This window comes from Procambarus clarkii, chromosome 5 (genome assembly GCF_040958095.1).
Source record: "Procambarus clarkii isolate CNS0578487 chromosome 5, FALCON_Pclarkii_2.0, whole genome shotgun sequence".
Classification (NCBI taxonomy): domain Eukaryota; kingdom Metazoa; phylum Arthropoda; class Malacostraca; order Decapoda; family Cambaridae; genus Procambarus; species Procambarus clarkii.
In genome coordinates, this window is record NC_091154.1 from 3940287 (window position 1) to 3957989 (window position 17703).

Consider the following 17703-nt stretch of genomic DNA (forward strand, 5'->3'; position numbering starts at 1 on the left):
ACCTAATGCCTCTGTTCACCTAGCAGTAAGTAGCTCCCCAGGAGTGTATCAACCGTTGTACTCACCTAGTTGTTTCAGGGGTTGAGCTTTGGCTGTTTGGCCCTGCCTCTCAACCGTCAGTCTACTGGTGTACAGGTTCTTGAGCTTATTGGACTCTTAATATATCTACATTGGCAACTGTGTTTGGAGTCTGACTCCACCACATCACTGCCTAATCTCGAGCCCAATAGGCTCGGGAATCTGTACACCGGTTGACTGATGGTTGAGAGGCGGGACCAAAGAGCTGAAGCTCAACCCCCCCCCTCCAAGTACAACTAGGTGAGTAATGCATTCCATTGAACTAAATAGTCTCCGTGGTGTAGTGGTAAGACACTCGCCTGGCGTTCCGCGAGCGCTATGTCATGGGTTCGTATCCTGGCCGGGGAGGATTTACTGGGCACAATTCCTTAACTGTAGCCTCTGTTTAACGCAACAGTAAAATGTGTACTTGGATGAAAAAACGATTCTTCGCGGCAGGGGATCGTATTCCAGGGACCTGCCTGAAACGCTACGCGTACTAGTGGCTGTACAAGAATGTATCAACTCTTGTATATATCTCAAAAAAAAAAAAAAAAAAAAAAACTACCCCAAACATTTGTTGATCCTCCCCCCCCCCCCCCCCTGGGGGATAATGCAGTTGTCATCAGGCAACGAAACCCTAAGCTAACCCATTTATCATGCATTGATACCCCGAGGCTAACATAGTTATCATTCATCAGTCCCCGAGGTAAGGCAGGTATCATGTGTATTTTTAGTCATCTCCCGTTGTCATGGGCACTAAGTTACTAAACCCCCCCCCTATCATACCCTCCTCATTCATTTGTCACATCATAACCCACCCTTGGGCTCGGGCTGCTCGCTTCATGCAGGTCAGCGTTCAATTCCTGACCATTTAAGTGGTTGGGCACCATTCCTTCCCCTCGTCCCATTCCAAATCCTTATCCTGACCCCTTTCCAAGTGCTATATAGTCATAATGGCTTAGCACTTTCTTCTGATAGTTCCCTTGTCACATCGTGCTGTTGTCGTCATCTGTGGTCTGTGGGAGTGTAATATATTGTCAGGCCGCTTGCTGCCACTGGATTATTATTGAATATTTAAAAAGCCTTTACAAATTGTCCTGCTTACCTTAATACATACATGTTGCCTAAAATTTAGGAACATTATTTCATGTAAATCAACAAAAGTTTGAATGATATTTTTTTTTTTTTTACATTTCAGATTGGAATAAGGACTGGAAACCAAAACCATATCCCGTTACTCCGGAGGAGCGTGCAGAAGCTGCCCGCAAATATGGCCTGCGTCCTGATGAATATGAGCCATACCCTGATGATGGGCTCGGATACGGAGACTACCCAAATTTACCCGTTGTGGCGGCTGAGGCCAGGGACCCCTATGAAAATTGGGACTACCCAGAGCACCGTAGAAATTTTGGAGAGCCGGTGAGAATTGTTATATTTGTTGATGCAAGCTTTTGTCACTGCTTGAGGCTGGCAGCGTGGGATGGTTCTCATGTAACATGTCGATGTATGGACACAGTACTGTACAGTGAATGGTGTTTTTCCATTTGAATTACTGTACTTTAGAATTGTTACCTGATGTGGTTACCCCACTTTCAACTATCTCCTTGCCTAGCTTGATGTAATGTATCGTGGTTGAACCTCGCGTGGCGTAATGTGGTTGAACCTGGCATAACCTAACACGGTCCCGGCCTGAGGTAATTTTTCCTAAATATTAAAAACACAAACCTGTTTTAGCACTGAACTGCACACACTGTGATATCACAGGGAAAGGGGGTGTGCATACTAGCGTATCACGTTTGTTAGTACAGTACTGTATATTGTACGATTCAAAACTTGCGTAGGTATACGACGCTCGCATCCTGTTACTTAGGACTCCAGTAAACAAACCCCATATTAAAGCAGAATTGTCTGCATCCTTCCTGGTTGTTAGAGCCTCAGTACCGCCAGAGCAACCAAGGCGAGCACATGTGGCTGGAGTTCACAGCACAGCTGTGCAAGTCGGGGCCACAGCACCACTTAATAATGAATAAAATAATTACAGTAACTTCAATTACAGTATTTTGCAATGATAAGTGTCATAGATAATGCAGACTGTAATAAAAATGATATGCAAGGTTCAGGTATCGGTAAACCACAATGTTAGTTATGGTGTTGACAGCAGGGAGGCAGATATTCACAGCACACTGCCGAGGTTTGTGAATCTATGACTCGTGTAACGTGCCCTCGGGTTCCTTTAGAAAATAATCTTGTGGAAAAGAATTCATATTCGTGATTTTTTTACAGGAATCTGATGATAGTAATAGCAGTGTTCGAAGTAATAATTACGATATGTGTAGTGTATTCCAGGGTATTTTGCTCGGCTGGTGACGTTATCTGGTAGAGTCGGCAGGTTGTAGCATGTAGCTCTTTACTGTGCTAAGATTTCATTACTACACAGCCAAAATTACTTAGTGGTTTGTTATGGTTTATAGAATTATAAATATATGAATTGTATATAGTGTAATAATTACAGGAAATTACAGGTACATGGAATAAATGTGAGAATGCTGGAATGGATAAAACAATGGTTAAAACATAGAAAACAAAAGGTTGTGCTAAATGGGAATGAATCTGACCGGGGGTAATGAGGTAAGTGGGGTGCCACAGGGGTCCATTTTGGGGTCAACCCTTTTTGTCATGTACATCAATGACATAGATAACAATATTGCAAACCACATCGTCAGGTTTGCAGATGACACTAAAATATACGGTAAAGTGTACAAGTTTGAAAGTGAAGGTGATATTGAGACTTTACAAAGAGATCTGCATGAACTCCACAAATGGTCAGAAGACTGGCAAATGCTTTTTAGTGTCAAATAAATGCAAGACCTTGTGTGTGGGGCTTAACAATCCACGTCACAACTACCAAATTGACAGCACTACTCTACAACAGATAGATGAAAAGACCTTGGAGTCAGAATCCATCATTCAATTAAAGTTGCACAACACGTGGGAGCGGCAGTAAAATAAAGCCAACCAAACCCTGGGAATAATCAAGCATGCCTTTACCTTCAAGAAGAAGAAAGTAGTCGTTCAATTGTACAAGTCTGGTACGCCCCCACCTGGATTATTGCATCTAGGTATGAAGAATTCATCATTGGAAAGACATAGTTGCTCTGGAAAAGGTGCAACACATGGCAACAAAAATCACACCAGAGCCTAGTCGCCTCTCGTATCAGGAACGGTTGAGGGCCACTGGGCTAACAACTTTGCAAACCAGGCATGACAGGGCAGATCTCCTAGAAATCTTTAAAATACTGAACAATTTGAAGGATATCGCTTCGGTCTATTTCTTCAAAAGGTCAGATGTAACATGAACAAGGAGCAATGCTCAAGCTCAACAAACCACAATGTAGGACTGAAAACAGATGCTTTTTCCACCCATATGGTTGTAAACCCGTGGAACTGCCTACCCACCGAAGCTGTAAATGCCAAAACTGCTGGGTTTTTAAATTCAGCTGGAAAAGATCATCAAGGCAAATGGGGGGGACCATTGACAAGCCGCTGGCTTCCTGTCCTCATCGAGGCCACTAGTATTAGTGGCTATCGGGTAAATTCAGGTAAATAACAACAAAAATGTTTTATTGATCTAAGAATATATATATACGTGTCACTAGATATGAGCACCATACTTTTTAGCATAGCAATGTTTCACATATTTCATTATATATATTCCTGAACCCTTAAACAGCACAAAACATATGTCCAATCATATATGATTGGACATAACATCAGTTTTTAAAACTTGTACACTTGACAATTTTTTGTGCATAATCAACCCGGCAAATGCTCTAACCTTGTCACTCGATCATGAACGTAATTTGAAAAACAAGAAATTTTCAAATAGTTTTTAAATTGAATATTGAAAACTTCAGATTTTCAAATCGGATTAAAAATATAAACTATCACCAATTGTTCATTTGGTGTTGTTATGCTCTCAAAATAGCATATGATCTTCATTTTCATCAAATTAGAATACAGTGGGGCCTCGATTTACGATGGTAATCCGTTCCCAGAGACGTATCGTAAGTCGAAATGATTTTTCCCATAAGAAATAAAGGGAATTGAAGTAATCTGTTCCATACCCCTCAAAAATATTAACTTAAAAATACATTTTATACTGAATACAATTTGTTTTCATCTGTTGACCAGACCACACACTAGAAGTTGAACGGACGACGACGTTTCGGTCCGTCCTGGACCATTCTCAAGTCGATGAGAATGTTTTTATCTAACTACAATACAGTACATGTTTATCTTACCTTTATGGAGGACTCTTGGTGGTGTATGAAAGATGGTGAGGAGGGGGGAGGAGGAGAGGTGTTACTGTTTGAAAGGGGAGTCCCCTTCCATTATAACATCAGGCAGTGAGGACTTCTCTGGGGTACACACACTGTGGCACGTTTTGCCTGTATACCACTAGGACCTGCTTCTGGCTCTGCTTGATTTTTCTCACTAGAAATCGTTCCATTGAAGATTGTTTTTCCCTTCTTTACAACACTTGTCTGTAGTGAGGCATCACGTTGTCATTAATAAGATCAATGCAATGACCTGTTACGGCTTTATCTGGGTGATTCTTTTCAGCAAAACTTTGCAGTTCTTCCCATATTGCACACATTTTCTCTACTGCTGCCGCCGCCTCCTCCTCCTCTGAAGATTTGTTGTACTGCCTAGCTAGTTCAACAACATGAGTACCATTTTCATGTTTACGAATGATGTCTTGTTTTTCCTCTATGGTCATTCATACGTGTGTTTTCATATGTTGAACCTTACCACTGATTTTCTCGGGACCACATGGTATGATATATAATAATCAGTTTTATGTTTAAAAAGCAAAAAATCACTACAAAAATGGAATTTCTTATAAGTGTGTTCATCACTAAGCGGGCAGCTGTAGTAAACTGAGGCAGGTCGGCCCGCACGACCGGGAACCATGCGCTCGGTCGACCCAAAAGTGTGTTAATGAATATCATTAGTCGATGACACTATCGTAAGTCGAGTCACATTTTTCAATCAAATTTATATCGTAACTCAAAATTATCGTAAGTCGGGGCAATTGTAAGTCGAGGTGCCACTGTATAGGTTTTCTGTATACTTTATTGCAAAAAATCGTCAACATGGCATTTGAAAAATGCGACAAATTTAGACTAAACAAATGTATAACTCCAAACGTTTAGGGTTTATGAAAAATCCATTTTCAAGGGATTGTAGAACAGACAGCTGAGCACACAATATGTCAAAATGGTAAGAATCGGTCAGGAACTGGAATTTTAGAAGACACTCAAAGTTGAAACTCTAGTTTTAGAGATAATTGAAGTTGAAGTTATCGACAATGAATAAAGGTAGTTCGAATTCGTTAATTTACTACTTGTATGTTTTATTTATTTATTTATTTATTTACGCATATACAAGAATGTACACTGGGAATGTGAGAATACATAATATGGTAATTACAGTCTTGTAAAGCCACTAGTACGCGCAGCGCTTCGGGCAGGGACCGGCAATGTTTTTAATAAACATTTCTTGGCATTTGTACTCGAATATGTGAAAGTTGTAGGATAATGTGTCGAAATGAAGTCCAGAAAAAATCTGTCCCAAAAACAAAATATATTGATAATTATAATAATTATAATGATTTAGTGGGTATATTTAGGGTATACTTTTATAGAAGTAAAAAAGCCCTAATCTGGTCCCTAATTATCAAAACAACCTAAAGAGACAAAGAAAATAGTTTGAAATCTCTGAAAAAAATGAGTCAAAAACAATTCAAAGTCCCAAGTTCTGCGAGTTGACCGATTTATTGTTGACCAATTTCACTCTGTCTTCACATAGTTAGGGACGGGTATGCACTCTCCAGGATGTAAAAGTTATAACAAAAATCACATAATAAAAAAAAAATAAAAAAAATAAAACAAAACAAAATTGGACATTGATGAAAGTAACATATATTAACATTGGTCAATGTATTTATATGATATATAATAAAATAGAGCATAATAATAGTTATTCATTATTATTTGTGTTATTATGTATTACTCAGCAATGATATAAAGGCACCAACTACATATCCACTTTGTGGACACTTCTTGCTACTATTTTTCTTTTTTTGTGCGTCGGACAGGTGTTTGCATCTTTTTATTACTGTATTATCCTTCAGTTCCAGTTAAGGGGCCTTAAGTTAGGATAGGTGAAAGTTGTTCACCTTTTCCATTTCCATATACATTCCATACCATATCCATATTCTATATACATTTCCATATACCTTTTCCATTCCATTTCCCTTTTCCATTATTTCCATGTTTAAGTTCAATCAAACTTTATTCGCTAGTTGTATAAGAAAAGGGCTGCAGCTGGTCCAAGTTTTAGTATCGCACCCTAAATAGAAAGGGAGAAAAAAGTTTTTTCAATGAATTTGCACATTTTCAATAAGTCAGTACAACCACAAGTTTCAACTTAAATCATTTCTATGACACTCTTCTATCACATTACCATTTAATACCAGACTTGTCTGAGCAGATTATCCAAAATATGGTTAATTTTACTAACACAAAGTCAAATATCACCCCAAAATTTACGCCAATATTTTAGGTTTGCAAATATTTATAAAATCAATAAAAAAACTTGGTAATAAAGCATTTTAGAGATATTGTAGAGATGTAAACTCTACATATAAGGTGTAAGTTTCATATAAATTGAATAACAAATGAAAGAGGACTAGAAATTTTGTTACTTGACAATAAACAGTAGTCTCCGTGGTGTAGTGGTAAGACACTCGCCTGGCGTTCCGCGAGCGCTATGTCATCTTGAGGTTATCTTGAGATGATTTCGGGGCTTTTAGTGTCCCCGCGGCCCAGTCCTCGACCAGGCCTCCACCCCCAGGAAGCAGCCCGTGACAGCTGGCTAACACCCAGCTTGGGTGTGACACCCAGTCATGGGTTCGTATCCTGGCCGGGGAGGATTGACTGGGTGCAAATCCTTAACTGTAGCCTCTGTTTAACTCAACAGTAAATGGGTACTTGGTTGTGTAAAAACGATCCTTCGCGGCGGGGATCGTATTCCAGGGACCTTGCCCGAAATGCTACGCGTACTAGTGGCTGTACAAGAATGTAACAACTCTTGTATACAGTATATCTCAAAAAAAAAAAAAAAAAAAAAAGGTAAAGATTCTGCCACCTGTGGTTGAGGTTAACATCAACAGATTTCCTCCAAAATTGGCACCGCTACAGATAAGCTTATGTTTTGTAAGGTGTATAAGTTTTATTCAAATCTCCCAATAAAAAAAATGAGAAAAAAACAAAAATAATTTTTTTTTAACAACATTGTTTTGGCATAAAACTAATTATTAAAATACTTTATTATATGCTATTGTGATTGTTTAGTCATAGATATGATTTCAGTTGTCACTTGTGTTTGATGTTAATTTTTGACCATTTTAGAAAATTTTGGATCAGTTCAATATTTTCTTTCCTCCCTTCCTATTTATGCTACGATGCTGAGACTTGGACCAGTTGAAGCCCTTTTCATATACAACTAGTCAAAAAAATTTGATTGAAATCGAACTAGTTTAAATTTATTGCATATTTTAAAATTATGGCCCCTTAATAGGAGCTGTTCTCCATATCAACAAAATGTTCTTCTTTTTAAAAAAAATTGTCTAAAATCAATATCAAAAGATTTTTGATGAAAGTTTCACAACCCTGAAACCAATAAGTTGGAAATTTGTTTAACATTTTTAAGTAATTTTTACATAATTCAAATTTTTTGCTTCTTGACCCCTAAGGCTGTGCCGTTTAAAAGTTAACGTACACACTATTAATAACGCTCATAATGACGTGGGTACACATGTACCCTCGGCACACACTGGTGCTGGTGCATGTGTGTACCCTCGGTACACTGGTGCTGGCGTATGTGTGTACCCTCGGCACACTGATGCTGGGACATGTGTGTACCCTCGGCACACACTGGTGCTGGCGCATGTGTGTACCATCGGCACACTGGTGCTGGCGCATGTGTGTACCCTCGGCACACACTGGTGCTGGCGCATGTGTGTACCCTCGGCACACACTGGTGCTGGCACATGTGTGTACCCTTGGCACACACTGGTGCTGGCGCATGTGTGTACCCTCGGCACACACTGGTGCTGGTGCATGTGTGTACCCTCGGCACACTGATGCTGGCGCATGTGTGTACCCTCAGCACACTGGTGCTGGTGCATGTGTGTACCCTCGGCACACACTGGTGCTGGCGCATGTGTGTACCCTCGGCACACACTGGTGCTGGCGCATGTGTGTACCCTCGGCACACACTGGTGCTGGCGCATGTGTGTACCCTCGGCACACACTGGTGCTGGCGCGTATGTGTACCCTCGGCACACACTGGTGCTGGCGCATGTGTGTACCCTCGGCACACTGATGCTGGGACATGTGTGTACCCTCGGCACACTGATGCTGGCGCATGTGTGTACCCTCGGCACACTGATGCTGGCGCATGTGTGTACCCTCGGCACACTGATGCTGGCGCATTTGTGTACCCTCGGCACACTGATGCTGGCACATGTGTGTACCCTCGGCACACACTGATGCTGGGACATGTGTGTACCCTCGGCACACTGATGCTGGCGCATGTGTGTACCCTCGGCACACTGATGCTGGCACATGTGTGTACCCTCGGCACACTGATGCTGGCACATGTGTGTACCCTCGGCACACACTGATGCTGGGACATGTGTGTACCCTCGGCACACTGATGCTGGCGCATGTGTGTACCCTCGGCACACACTGGTGCTGGCGCATGTGTGTACCCTCGGCACACACTGGTGCTGGTGCATGTGTGTACCCTCGGCACACTGATGCTGGCACATGTGTGTACCCTCGGCACACTGATGCTGGCGCATGTGTGTACCCTCGGCACACTGATGCTGGCACATGTGTGTACCCTCGGCACACTGATGCTGGCACATGTGTGTACCCTCGGCACACTGATGCTGGCGCATGTGTGTACCCTCGGCACACACTGGTGCTGGCGCATGTTTGTACCCTCGGCACACACTGGTGCTGGTGCATGTGTGTACCCTCGGCACACTGATGCTGGCACATGTGTGTACCCTCGGCACACTGATGCTGGCGCATGTGTGTACCCTCGGCACACTGATGCTGGCACATGTGTGTACCCTCGGCACACTGATGCTGGCACATGTGTGTACCCTCGGCACACTGATGCTGGCACATGTGTGTACCCTCGTCACACTGGTGCTGGCACATGTGTGTACCCTCGGCACACTGATGCTGGCGCATGTGTGTACCCTCGGCACACTGATGCTGGCACGTGTGTACCCTCGGCACACACTGGTGCTGGCGCATGTGTGTACCCTCGACACACACTGGTGCTGGCGCATGTGTGTACCCTTGGCACACTGATGCTGGCGCATGTGTGTACCCTCTGCACACACTGGTGCTGGCGTATGTGTGTACCCTTGGCACACACTGGTGCTGGCGCATGTGTGTACCCTCGGCACACACTGGTGCTGGCGCATGTGTGTACCCTCTGCACACACTGGTGCTGGTGCATGTGTGTACCCTTGGCACACTGATGCTGGCGCATGTGTGTACCCTTGGCACACTGATGCTGGCGCATGTGTGTACCCTCTGCACACACTGGTGCTGGCGCATGTGTGTACCCTCGACACACACTGGTGCTGGCGCATGTGTGTACCCTTGGCACACTGATGCTGGCGCATGTGTGTACCCTCTGCACACACTGGTGCTGGCGTATGTGTGTACCCTTGGCACACTGGTGCTGGCGCATGTGTGTACCCTCGGCACACACTGGTGCTGGCGCATGTGTGTACCCTCGACACACATTGGTGCTGGCACATGTGTGTACCCTCGGCACACACTGGTGCTGGCACATGTGTGTACCCTCGACACACATTGGTGCTGGCGCATGTGTGTACCCTCGGCACACACTGGTGCTGGCGCATGTGTGTACCCTCGGCACACACTGGTGCTGGTGCATGTGTGTACCCTCGACACACATTGGTGCTGGCGCATGTGTGTACCCTCGGCACACACTGGTGCTGGCACATGTGTGTACCCTCGACACACATTGGTGCTGGCGCATGTGTGTACCCTCGGCACACACTGGTGCTAGCGCATGTGTGTACCCTCGACACACATTGGTGCTGGCGCATGTGTGTACCCTCGGCACACTGGTTCTGGCGCACTTGTGTACCCTCGGCACACACTAGTGCTGGCGCATGTGTGTACCCACGGCACACTGGTAATTACCTAAGTGTAGTTACAGGATGAGAGCTACGCTCGTGGTGTCCCGTCTTCCCAGCACTCTTTGTCATATAACGCTTTGAAATTACTGACGGTTTTGGCCTCCATCACCTTCTCACCTAACTTGTTCCAACGGTCTACCACTTTGTTTACAAAAGTGAATTTTCTTATATTCCTCTGGCAACTTTGTTTCCTTAGTTTAAATCTATGACCTCTTGTTCTTGAAGTTCCGGGTCTCGGGAATTCTTCCCTGTCAATTTTGTCGATTCCTGTTATTATTTTGTACGTAGTGATCATATCGCCTCTTTTTCTTCTATCTTCTAGTTTTTGCTTATTTAATGCCTCTAGCCTCTCCTCGTAGCTCTTGTTCTTCAGTTCTGCAATTCTTTTACCATGTTGTAGCTCAGTCGATTAAGGCAGCATCTGGCATGCTCACGGACGCAGGTTCGAATCCTTGTCACGGCCCTTGTGGATGTGTTCACCTCCATAACAATACATGTGCTCTGCAAGAAAACTTCATGCTTAATTGGTAGTCTTGCATGAATGTGTCGCCCACGCCACTTTGCTGCTATATTCCCGACAACACTAATAGTACAATACCTCAGTATGGCATATGTCTGTTAAAATAGTGGCACCTTCTTATAATGGATTCGTCTTAACATTAGCCCGAATTTGGTTACCGGTTGGTTCTCCCTTTCAAATATCAAACTTCTCAGAAAATGTTTGAATTATGGACTGGGCCCCTTTGAAACCCAGATCATTAGGAAGTCATTTTCTGAACATCAAACTTTTTTCAACAGTTTTCTAATATTTAGTTGATCAATATTCAAAGAAGGGCAATTTTCAGCAAATTCAGATTGGGGTCCAGAATGGTTTAATCCTAGTTTCCGTGGAGTGCCAGTACAGTACTGGTATTGATAAATAAAATACCCTCGGCGTGATTTGGTATTGGTATAATATTGTAAATATACACCAGTGCTTAGTACTACTGTATTTTCATAATTCTCTTTGCTTTTCAGGTGCCTGTAGACTTTGACATGTATGGCTTGGACCGTGTGAATGTCACGTCAAGGCTGCGCTACTCTGCAACACAACAGGCCCTTGCTTTCTTCTCCGTAATGGGGACGATTCTGGCAGTGTATTATTACTGTGAAGACAAGAAGATTCACTGGCCCGTGGCGAGTACTTTTTATATGTAGTCAAAATACGTTATGTATTTATTTAATACAGTGTTTAAATGTATGATACTGTGCATATATATTTAATACCTCTCAAAGGAATACATATTTGTATACTTTAGATTTCACTATCAGTATGTATATGCATGTGTGTCATGGAATAATTGCTTATGTGTAGTTACAGAATGAGATCTATGCTCGTGGTGTCCCATCTTGCCAATAATCTTTTGTCACATGACGTTCTAAAACTACTGATAGCTTTTGAAGTTCGCCTCCACCTCACTTTAATTGTTCCAACCATTTACCGCTCCATTCACAAGAGACCTTCCTGATATTTTTGTGTTGCCACCTTTGTTTCTTTAGCTCGAATCTATTATGTCGTGTTCTTGAAGTTGCAGGTTTAACTATTCTTCCTTGTCAATTGTGTCTATTCCAATCACTATTTGTATATATTATCATACTGCCTCTTTTCCTTCCATTTTCAACCTTTGGCATATTTTAGCACCTCTAGCCTCTCCTTGAGAGATCTTGTTTTTCAGTTCCAGAAACCATTTAGTAACATGACTTTGTAACTTTACCGGTTTATTGATGTGCTTCTCGGGATATAGACACCATACAACTGCTGCGTATTCCAATTTTGGTCTCGTGTTGTGAACCTTTTTGTTTGGTTATTTCTCCAGCCGTATCTTTAAAGGCGATGCTGAAGTTTGGCAGCATAGCTCAGGCTCCTCGCACGATTAGCCTGACGGTATGTTGTGGTGATGGCTTGTTATCCACAACCACGCCGAGATATCTTTTCTTGTCTAGTTATTTTTTTTAGTATCTTTTTACACAGTTTGTGGGTTAACTGTGGCCTGTTTGTCCACAATGTGCCATTTGTTTCCAATGAATAACACAAGGATTGTACCTGGATGGGGTTCTGAGAGTTCCACTCCCCTAGCTTGGCCCAGGGCCAGGTTTGACTTGAGAATGTGGTCCGACAGGCTGTTGCTTGGAGCAGCCCGCCAGACCACTTATCCACTACAATCCAGTTGGTTCGGCACTTCTTGCACAAAACTTTCCAGTTTTTTCTTGACTACTTCCACTTTTGTTCCGGTAATATTTCTTATAATTGCTGAGAGGATACAAACCCAACAAAAGGAATTTAAAAACTGACTTCGGAAGCGTATCAAGTCTGTCTGAAACATGTTCCTTTGAGGAAAGTCAGAAAGAGATCCAACATAGAAAGAGAATGCAGACGACTCTATAAAAAGAAGGAAAAAATAACGGAAATGCTTAAGCAGACACGACTTTTCCAGCAAAGGAATAAATTAAATAGGGAGATTGAAGAAATCGAGCGGAAATTGAAACACTCATATCAAACTGAAGAAAGGTAGTTAGAATGGAAACCAATTCAGGAAATAAAGAAAAATCCAAAATACTTCTTTACATATGCAAAATCAAAAGCAAAAACCACTGCCAGTATTGGACCTATTCGTACGAGTGAAGGGTCATACACGGAGGATGACAAAGAAATTAGTGAAATCCTAAAAAAGCAGTATGAGGACATGTTTAGTACTCTAGTAAACAACATGAAAGTGGAAGATCCAGACAATTTCTTTATGCCTGATATCCAAACCCCTGTAAATATAACCGATATCAACACCTTACTAGACTTTGAGAGAGAAATTGAATACATGGCCATGCTCTCATCTCCGGGTTCAGATTCGTGGAATTCAATATTTATAAAGAAATGCAAAGTGCCAGTAGCACAGGCACTCAGCATAATGTGGAGGAAGAGCTTGGATATGGGGGAGATACCAGATGCACTTAAAATAGCAGACATAGCCCAGTTACACAAGGGAGGGAGAAAAGCATTGGCAAAGAATTACAGACCAGTTACACTAACGTCCCACATAATAAAAGTATTTTAGAGGATGATTAGGAGTCAGGTCACCAATTTCATGGAGACCAATGACTTTCACAACCCAGACCAACATGGGTTTCGAGCGGGAAGATTGTGCCTCTCACAGCTACTTGATCGCTATGACAAAGTCACTGAGGCATTAGGAGATAAACAGAATGCTGATGTGGTATACACGGACTTTGCAAAGGCTTACGATAATGTGACCATGGAGTGATAGCACACAAAATGAGGTTAATGGGAATAACCGGTAAAGTTCGATGCTGGATATTCAGTTTTCTGTCAAACAGGACTCAACACGTAACAGTCAATCATATAAAATCGAGTCCAAGAACGGTTAAAAGCTCTGTACCTCAGGGTACAGTCCTTGCACCACTGCTTTTTCTTATTCTCATATCAGATATAGACAAAAATACAAGTCACAGCTTCATATCATCCTTTGCATATGAAACAAAAATCAGTATGAAAATTACCTCGGCTGAAGACATTGAAAAACTTCAAGCAGATATTAATAAAGTTTTTGACTGGGCAACAGAAAATAACATGATGTTTAACAGTGATAAATTCCAGGTACTCGGGTACAATAAAAATGAGGACCTTAAACATAATACAGGGTACAAAACACAAATCTACCCATAGTAGGAAAACAGCATGTAAAGGATTTGGGAATAATGATGTCTGACGACCTAACGTTTAGGGAGCATAACCAAGCAAATATTGCGTCAGCCAGAAAAATGATCGGATGGATTACGAGAACTTTCAAATCCAGGTATCCTATCACTATGGTTGTACTCTTCAAGTCACTTGTGTTGTCCTGTCTTGAATACTGCTTAGTACTCACTTCCCCCTTCAGAGCAGAAGAGATTGCTGAAATAGAGAGAATACAGAGAACATATACGGCATGCATAGACGCAATAAAGCACCTAAATTATTGGGATCGTCTCAAAGCCCTCCAAATGTATTCGCTAGAAAGAAGATGAGAGAGAGAGATCAAATAATATACAGCTGGAAGATACTGGAGGGCCAAGTACCATATCTACACAGTAAAATAACAACGCACTGGAGTGAACGATATGGAAGAAAATGCAGAATAGAACCAGTGAAAAGGAGGGGTGAAATAGGCACAATCAGAGAACACTGTATAAACATCAGAGGTCCACTGTTGTTCAACACCCTCCCAGCGAGCATAAGAAATATTGCTGGAACAACTGTGGATATCTTCAAGAGTAAACTAGATTGTTTCCTCCAAGGAGTGCCGGACCAACTGTGTGGTGGGTATGCGGGCCTGTGGGCCGCTCTAAGTAATAGCCTAGTGGACCAAACTTTCAAGTCAAGCCTGGCCTCGGGCCGGGCTTGAGGAGTAGAACTTCCAGAACCCCATCAACCAGGTATCAACCAGGCATGGGCATGTTGTCAATTTGTCTTTCAAAATCTGCAGCGTTCATGTTGATATCAGTTATATTTTCAGGGGTTTTAATACTATTCATGAAGAAGCTGTCTGGATCTTACTCTGTCAAGCTATTTATTGGGGGGCTAAACATGTCCTCATGCTGCTTGTTTTAGGATTTCTTTGTCCTCTGTGCATGAACCTTCGTTTGTAAGAATAGGTCCACTACTGACGGAGGTTTTTTATTGCGATTTCACATGTGAAGAAATATTTTTTATTTTTATTTATCTCTTGTATGGCTTTCTGTTCTAATTGCACTTCTTCGATCTGATGGCATTGCTTCGGTCTCTGTTCTATTTCTTCAATCTCCGTGTTTGACTTATTCTTTCTTTGTAGGGACAGTCGTGTCTGCTTGAACATTTCTGTGACTTCTTCTGTAGTACCTTCTGCGTTCTCTTTCTCCATTGGTGCATTTTCTGGCTTTCTGGAAAGGAACTCATTTCAGACAGACTTTATATATTTCAGAAGTCAGTAGTTCTATATCTTGCTTGGAATTTGTATTACTTAGAACAGTTTCCCATTAAATCTGATGCTCCACTCATTTTGTCTAGATGATTTTGAAGGACAAGACCTCCAGATATCTCTAAATCTAAGTCCCTGACTCTTCCTAGCAATTTAGTATCGTCTGTAAACGTGTTCTTGTAACTTGGTATCCCCTCTGGTAGATTGATATAGATAATGCTTATTACCGGTGCAAGAACCTAACCTCGAGGTAATCCGTTAATGACATTTCTCCAGTGGGATACATTTCTGCTGCTTGCATTTGTCTGTTACAAAAATATTTCGTTCATCAGTAGTCTGTCTCTCACCTCTGCAGTATATTCTACTTGCCAGAACTGCGTCTTGTGTGGGACTCTTGTCAAAGGTCTTTGTTAGTTCCTGATAGAATTCAGTTGGCCCAACCCTCCAAAGGATACCTGATCAACCAGGCTGTGACTCATACGTCAGGCTGCGAGCAGCCGCGTCTAACAGCCTGGTTGATCAGTCCAGCAACCAGGAGGCCTGGTCGACGACCGGGCCGCGGGGACACTAAGCCCCGGAAGCACCTCAAGGTAGCCTCAAGGTAGGTAGCCTCTCTTAGAAGAGCTACAGTGAATGTAGCTCTACTGTAAAAGCCAAAATGATTTGTTATGCAGGATCTTCCCATTCGTTTTTTTTTTTTTTATTTTCCTCTATTTATTACTGTGTATTATTTTTCCGGCCAATTTTACTACATGTCAGTGGTACAGTTCTATAATTCAGAGGGTCTTCTTTTTCTGTTTTTTTATAGATTGAAATTGTTTCTCTTTTTTAATACATGTGCATGGTTTCATGTCTGTAAGGATGTTTGGAAGGCAATTTGTATTGGGGTGGTAATCTTGGATGCACGGTCCCTTGGAACTCATGACGAGACCCTCACCTGGGCCAGACGGCTTTATTTCTCTTTAGTTCTTTGAGCAGTTAACTCGCCTAATTGTACCCATCTGATTGTGCATGCAAGGGGTTGAGCTTTGGCTCTTTGGCCCCTCACCTCTCACCTCTCAAAGTGTTCGATCAACTGGTGTACAAGTTCCTGAACTTGTTAAGCTCTATCATATCTACAGTTGAAACTGTGTTTGGAGTCTGTCTCTACCACATCACTGCCTAATGCATTCCATTTATTAACTACTCTGACACTAAAAATTTTTTTTCTAATGTGTGTATGGCATTGATTTCATTGTTCAAGTCGCACACAATTTGTTTATTATTTGTCTGTGATCAGGGAATTCAGTTTAACAATATTAGAAGTAGAATAATTTTTATAATTGTAATTTTATGTGAATCACGGGTGTTGCACTGTAATCTTGAGATGATTTTGGGGCTTAGCGTTCCCATGGCCCGGTCCTCGACCAGGCCTCCTTTATTGTTACACACCCACAGGAAGTAGCCTGTAGCATCTGTAACTCCCAGGTACCTATTTACTGCTAGGTGAACAGGAGCATCAGGGTAAAAGAAACTCGTCCCATTTGTTTCCACCTCCGCTGGGGAAACAGTGTATAAAAGAAAGTATACGGTATTAAACGTTTATAAAAATGGTATAAACAGTGGTGCAGCCTGGCCGAGGACCGGGCCGCGGGGACGTTGAGCTCCGACATCATTGCAAGGCAAGGTAACCGCAGCTCAGGGGTCGAGGGTTAACAGCATTTTTCCACCTAGTCTCGCGTAACTGTATACAAAGAAGGAAAGACTTGCGGAGCACTGTCAATAAAATAAGTATTTTTTGTCATGTAAAAAGTATTTTTGTCATCTAGACTTGTGTATGTGCAGCAGTTTTTTGTTATGTTTGGTTTGAAAGTACATGTTAATAGAAGTTTTAATGGTTACATTTTGTCTTTGCAGCTTCCAAAGCAGTATCCTCAAGGCACGGCAGTTCATTACACCTTCGAGCCGCTAGATTAAAGATGGAAGGGAGTGACATTTGCTGTATATAAAGTGATGGACAATTATGTCGCTTGTAAACTGTTTAATATAATAATAAATATTATTAAATATTTCATTATATCAGTAACCATTATGCAGTACAGTAGTTGTAGAATTATTTTATACAGGGATACCCAGACAAGGCTGGGTAACCTACCCCTCCCTCTATATCTCTCCCTCCCCTCCCTCTATATCTCTCTCTCCCCTCCCTCTATATCTCTCTCTCCCCTCCCTCTATATCTCTCTCTCCCCTCCCCTCCCACTCACCCCCTTCCTCTCTCTCCTCTCTCTCTCTCTCTCTCTCTCTCTCTCTCTCTCTCTCTCTCTCTCTCTCTCTCTCTCTCTCTCTCTCTCTCT

At 42.2% G+C, this 17703-nt stretch overlaps 1 protein-coding gene across 1 annotated transcript in view; it reads left to right on the plus strand.

The window, feature by feature from the left end:
* The window catches only part of ND-ASHI (NADH:ubiquinone oxidoreductase subunit ASHI), a 17824-nt gene extending 407 nt beyond the window's left edge, over nucleotides 1–17417 (plus strand). Inside the window, exons 2-4 of the mRNA XM_045753558.2 lie at nucleotides 1259–1479; nucleotides 11399–11557; nucleotides 17266–17417. Coding sequence (XP_045609514.1) covers nucleotides 1259–1479; nucleotides 11399–11557; nucleotides 17266–17325 — 440 coding nt within the window. The 3' untranslated portion in view covers nucleotides 17326–17417. The remainder of the gene's footprint in view (nucleotides 1–1258; nucleotides 1480–11398; nucleotides 11558–17265) is intronic.
* The last annotated feature ends 286 nt before the right edge of the window (nucleotides 17418–17703 follow it).